This window comes from Panthera uncia (genome assembly GCF_023721935.1).
Source record: "Panthera uncia isolate 11264 chromosome B3 unlocalized genomic scaffold, Puncia_PCG_1.0 HiC_scaffold_1, whole genome shotgun sequence".
NCBI lineage: Eukaryota > Metazoa > Chordata > Mammalia > Carnivora > Felidae > Panthera > Panthera uncia.
In genome coordinates, this window is record NW_026057582.1 from 126,562,549 (window position 1) to 126,568,730 (window position 6,182).

Genomic DNA, 6,182 nt, shown 5'->3' on the forward strand with positions numbered 1-6,182 from the left:
CTCGTCACTATCCTTGACTTTTTTTTTTTATTTTAACAGCTCTCTTCTCCCCCTCCCCCTCCCCCCCCCTTACAATTTTTTCCCCCACAAACGCCCCCCCCCCCCCCCCCCCCCCCCCGCCGAATCACCTACCTCTACGTATGGATTTTGGGATGTAGGAAGTACACAGTGGGACAGCAAAGTTATCCTTTCCAAGTTCGGTCTGATTTGGAAAGTGGGAGGAGGGCTGAATTAACAAGGGTGATTATGGGTTCTCTTGTGAGTAACAATTCCAGCGAGCAAAGAGAAGGGCCTAGGAATAGCTCTGCAAGCCTAACTCCGTTTAGTGTCCAGATAATTGGAAGAAAAGAATTCCAGCTCAGAAATGCTTGAGTAGTGCCTAAGGCTCTACTCCCAATCTCTGATCTTGGAAGCTAAGCAGGGAAGGGCCTGCTTAGTAGCTTGATGGGAGACATGCTTGAGTAGAACCATTGCTTCATGTCTCCCCAAACCTGGCAAGTTTCCCTTTTCTCCAGAAGGCACTGTAGCAGGTGTCACAGTGAAGTTCATGAGGATAGAATTGGGTCGTGGCGATCGGTACTTTCGGAAGGGTCCCTGCTGTACTGTTAATCTTTTGATTGTCTGCTCCCTCGGGGCCACCTCCATTTGCTTATGCCACTCTCTTGCTTGGGGAGGGCAGCACACCCGGGAAATTCCCAGGAGGACGTGAGCAGTTGTGGGCGGACTTCTCCAGATGATGGACCCAGAATGGCTGGTCGTGAAGGAGGCAAGAAGGTACGGTGGTGAATGTGTCATTCTGGGAATGTGTCTTGTTTTCTCAGCAATCACGTTGTGCTTGTTTAGCAAAGCTTTGAACCCACGAGGCCTCTCCCTCACCACCTTGGCTGTGGGTTTCTCCACGGCAGCGGGCTGTTGATTCACACTCGGAGTCTCTGTGCTGCGGCCTGAGGCGAGGCCTTCGTAATCAGACTCTTCACGGTCCTCTTCTCCGAGCTACACAAGCTCTAACGAAGCCAGAACTAAACAGAGAACACGTGGCAATCAGCGTCACCCTGCTCTGTGAAGGAAGTATTGGAAAATCTGAATTTCACATTCTGCCATGGACCAGTGTCTTTCAAGCGGAGCAAATGTGCGGACACATTTCTTTCTTTCCTCCTCCACGCCTCCAAGCCCAGATGCTGCAAAATGGAATATGGCATTAGGTCATTGTGGAGCCCAGAGTGATGAGAGAATAGACCCACCGACAAGGATGGCTGCTAAGTATTTCTTAGTGGTCCACCTTAGTGGTCTGCTTTGAAGCGATGTGATTCCATGAGGCATCTTCCCGAAGCCAAGACAGACGTTGGCCGGTATAAGATAGTTCTGATAACGCCCCTTCTCGGCCACAGAAGGGTGTTTGCTCTTGAATTCCTGAAGAATTATTAATGATTTTAAAGCTCCCAAACTTAACAGTTGCAACTTGTGGGCAGTACTGCTTATTTTGGAAAGTAGATGATACGGGGATAGAAGACGCGACACCAAAGGCATGATCTATCCCAGTAAGCGCTGGATTGTTTTAGAAAAGCGGGCGGAGGAGGGGGCCTTCATTTTCCTTGGTTTGCAATGGAAAATTTGGCTCACTGACGATTCTACCAGGCCACCGAACTGACAGTATTGTGCTTTGCCTCTTTGCGGATCGCTGAGTTTGCATTTAAACCTCGAAGGCCTTTGAAGGGAGCAGGAGGTGTTCAGTGTGATGTCCCGCCCGTGGGCAGGCATCTTGGGAGGTCCATGTGCTCAAGCATAAGTGTGCCACCTTTTAATGTAGTGCTTCTCGCTTTGCCCTTTCTCAGATCTCCATGGGCTGGGCTCTTCAGTTCCCTTCAGGAAGTATGTTCCCATCAGTAAATACGTGTCCAGAGCATCTTAAGAACAAAATACAGCGTCCCTGTGGCTGGCTGGGGTGTTGGAACCCTGCTCAGCCGTTCTGAATCTGAGCACGCAGTGAGTGCAGGGGCCCGGCCAGGACACTGCGGGCTTGTTCCAGCCAGCATTGGAGAGATTCGTTGATTTTTTCTTTTTTTTTTTTTTTTTTTCTGATTCAGGAGAGGACCAGCGGAGAGCGGGAACAGACAAAGAGTGATGAAGACTGCGGAGTGGAAGAAGAAGCAGGGCGGCTTGGGCGAGCCTGTGGGGCCGAGCCGGCCAGGCAGGAAGCCAAGAGGACCGTGCTGGATGCAGGACTGGCCTGGGAGTCCCAGAAGAAGCACGTGCGGCCCAGCTCCTAACTCCCAGACGCCATCCTGACTCTTGTTGAGGGGCCTGTCTGGGCCCCAGGGGCCACGGGTGTGAGAGCTGCCCCTGTCACTCCATGCTCCTGTGGCCGGGAGCTGGCTTCTGTCCTTGCTGTGTTCTCCTTCGAGGAGAGGGTGACCGCACAGACCTTGACTACCTCAGGCTTGTTTTGTGGGCCCAGGTGATAGAAAGCCTGAGAAAGTGCTGCGTTCCTCAAGCACAAAGATCTAAAGAGGTACAGGTAGTTATTTTCCCAAGCTCGAATTTCAGAAGCTCGTTTGTTTAACCTAGTGTAGTTTCTGTTACTCGGGGGGGTTTGTAAAGATCTCACCGGAACCACACGCATGTGCCTCTTTCTTGAAGCTCAGAGAAGGGCCATGCCCGTTCCATCCGGCACTGCAGAGATCTGTTTCAGGTTTGCTCACGCCAGTCCAGATGTTACCGTGAGACCACAGACACCAGAAGGGCTTCTAGGGAGGCACCTTTCTTTTCCAGAGAAACTTCAGCCACATCAGAAGCTCCCCGAGGGCAGTGGCTGGGATTGGCTGGTGCAAACCACCCATGGGTCCCTCGGTCACATCTGGCCTCGCATACAGGAGGCACTTAGAGCAGGCTCTGGGCGGTGTCAGGATCTCAGCCATGGCCTGATTCAGAGGGGAAGCCACTGGAGGGGGCTCTGGGCTGATGGCTCTTCCAGTGTATTGGTGCCTGGAGGGAAAAGACCCATACTGGTAAAGGTGAGTCTAAAGGTGCCAGCCAACCCCCAGTGTGACAGTGGCCTCCTCGGCTACCTACACGGCCCTGCTTGGGGCGTGTGCTCGGCCGCTGTTAGGGCTTTGGAGCTGAACCGAGGGACCCCCTGCCCGTAAGAGCCCAGTGAGGACAGGAGAAGCAGGCCTTCCACGGGGTAAGGCGCGGTCCAGGCTGCTTCATGAGGCCCCAGAGCCTGCTCCCTGAAAGCTGTGGCGGGGGTTTCTCTGCAGCTGGCGTAGTCTCACTGATGTTCAGTAGGATTCTAACCAGAGGAAGCTGGCTGAGTCGTCTTGGGGCAGGCAACGCGGTCCCGGCTCCTGCTTCCGTGTGAATGCAGACCTGATCTTCTCCCTGGGGACACCCCTCTGGGGCTCTGTCACTATCTTTGGAGCATCCAGGCCTGTCACAGAGGGCCCTGATGACTCTGCTCCCATCTCTGGGCACGCCTACCTTGCGTTCTATATCCCAGCTGCCTGGGCTTTCCCATCAGACGCACCTGTGCCCTTGCTTCAAGGTCAGCGCTCATGCACTTGTTCTGCCATGGGCATGTGCCTTTTCCTCTCTCCCTCTGTGCTTCTGTCTTTCTCTCTGTCCTCCTTTTTCTCTTTCACTCTCCCTCCTCCCCTCCTCCCTCTCTGTCACTCTCCCTTCCCTACCCCTCTTATGCGTGTGTACACACACACACACACGCACACACACACACACACAGCTTGTCAATCAGTCTGATTCCTACTCCTACATCTAGTCTCAGATGTCCCTTCCTGACCACCTCCTTCTTCCCTTCCTACATGTTCTCAAAACACCGGGCACTCAGTTGTGAGCCCCATGAGTCGCCACCAGGGTCAGCCCTGGGTCTGCTCAGTTGCTGCTTGTGTCCCCAGCGCCAGTGTAGAGGCAGTCCTCAACTGCATGGGGAATGAACGGTAATAGATCACCTCAAGGGTGAGGGGTGACAGCTTCCTTCTGTTCATCTGTTGCTAGACTCTAGAGATGGATGGAAGAACAGTTTTAGCTTTTTAGGGGTGTAGTAAATTCCTATCCTGGAGCCTGGGTTTAGGGAGGAGACCACCAGACCACCAGCACCAGATACTCACTGCTGTTTCCCTAAGTGGACAGAGGGCACATGTGATGGGACCTCTGTTAATTATTTATTCATCCATCTGTGTGTTCATCCACCCATCTGTCTGTCTTTTCCTCTACCTGTTAGTCCATCTGTCTATTTACCTACCCACTTGTCTCCATCCATCAGTCCACATTTGTCCATCCATCTGTCCATCCACTTAGCTGTCCATCTGTCCACATTTGTCCATCCACTCGTCTGACCATGTTTGTCCTTCCATTCATTTATCCATCCACCCACCTGTCTGTTCATCTGTCCTGATACCCATCCATCCATCTGTCCATCCTGTTTGTCCGTCCATCCAACTGTCCACGCACCTGTCTGCCCACATCTGTCCATTTGTGTATCCCTCTACTCATCCATCCATCCATCCATCCATCCTGTTGTACAACCAGTATCCAGGGGGTACGTGGGTAGTTCAGTCAGTTAAGCGTCCAACTCTTGATTTCAGCTCAGGTCAAGAACTTGCCATTTGTGAGATTGAGCCCCGCATCAGGCTGTGTTGTTGACGGTGCAGAGCCTGCCTGGGATTCTCTCTCTCCCTCTCTCTCTGCCCCTCCCCCTTGCGTGTGCGTGCATGTGTGCGTAATCTCTGAAAATAAATTAACTTTAAAAACCCTGGATATTTAACATGTTTGCTCAGGGCCAAGCTCTGTGCTGGGCACTGGGGGTAGGTATATAGATAAGTGAAATGTGATTACTGGACTCAAGGAAACCGGTCTCTCTGGAAGGGTCTCTTCTAGAGTGTTCCCCGGAGTTGTTTGTCTTACACCCATTAGAAAGAGGGAAGAGTCCAGTGGAAAGAAATAGAGTGCAGAGCTCCATATGGAGACTGCATGAAGTCCCCAGTGCATGTGGACTCTGTGTGAAGGAGGCACGGACCATAAAAGTGGACTTGCAGTGGAATCTGCGGCCAAGGGGGTGCTCTGTGTGTGGTGGCAGGCCTGGCCTTTAACCTGTGACACAATGGGTGCTGTGAACTTGACACTGTTTGGCATGAATGGCTGGTGCTTTGTGTTTACCTGGAAACGAACTGATGAAAATGTCTCAGGGGTTTGTTGAAGTTCCTGTTCAATAAAAATATCCTCCCAAGGGAGAAGAACTGATGTGTTGGTGTAGTTCATTTAAAGATGTTAAAAAAAAAACACACAAAAAAACAACCCTGCAGAGTTAGAAGGAAACACACTGGGGCTCTGAGCATCCCCCTCTCTGGCCAGTGACACAGTTGGTTTAGGTCGGGCTGTGTGCAGGGTTTCCTTCCACATAGCTTGGAATGTCCATGAGGAATGTCCGTAAAGTGTGTGTGCGTGTGTGCGTGTGCGCTGTGTTGTTTTTGTTACAAACCATAAAATGAATTTCATTGGAAGTATATAATTCTTTTTTTTTTTTTTAGTATATTTGCAGAGTTGTGCAATCAGCGCTCAGTCAGTACCCCAAAAAGAAACCCCGCACCTATTAGCAGTCTCTCCCTTTCCACCCCATCCCCCCCAGCCTTAGGCAACCACAAATCTACTTTCTCTCTCTTTAGATTTGCCTGTTCGGGACATGTCCTACAGGTGGAATTATACTGTGTGTGGTCATTTCCATCTGGCTTCTTTCACTTGATGTAACATTTTTAAAATTCATCCACAGTGTAGCACGCATCAGTACTTTATTCCTTTTTATAGCTGAATAACATTCCGTTGTATGGATATACCGCATTTTATTTATTCATATACCAATGAATGCATTTTTAGATCGATTTCTTGGCTTTTGTCAGTATTTTTATGTGGACATGTTATTCAGTTCCCTTGGGTATATACCCCAGAGTGGAGTTTCTGGGTCAGAAGGTAACCTATTTTTGAGCCATTGCCAAATTGTTTTTTCGAAGGGATGACCCCATTTGGCATGCCCTCCAGGAGTGTATGAAGGTTCCAGTCTATCCCCATATCAGCCAGCACTGGTTGCTATTCGTCTTGTTGACTACAGCATCCTTCCTGGTGCTTGAGAACTAGCAGGTGTCTCATTGTGGTTTTCATGTGCATTTCCCTGATGA

General features: G+C 50.7%; 1 protein-coding gene across 1 annotated transcript in view; it reads left to right on the forward strand.

The window, feature by feature from the left end:
• Nucleotides 1–5,414, forward strand: part of LOC125910254 (protein FAM169B-like) — a 90,901-nt gene extending 85,487 nt beyond the window's left edge. Inside the window, exons 8-9 of the mRNA XM_049614036.1 lie at nucleotides 680–774; nucleotides 2,085–5,414. Coding sequence (XP_049469993.1) covers nucleotides 680–774; nucleotides 2,085–2,267 — 278 coding nt within the window. The 3' untranslated portion in view covers nucleotides 2,268–5,414. The remainder of the gene's footprint in view (nucleotides 1–679; nucleotides 775–2,084) is intronic.
• The last annotated feature ends 768 nt before the right edge of the window (nucleotides 5,415–6,182 follow it).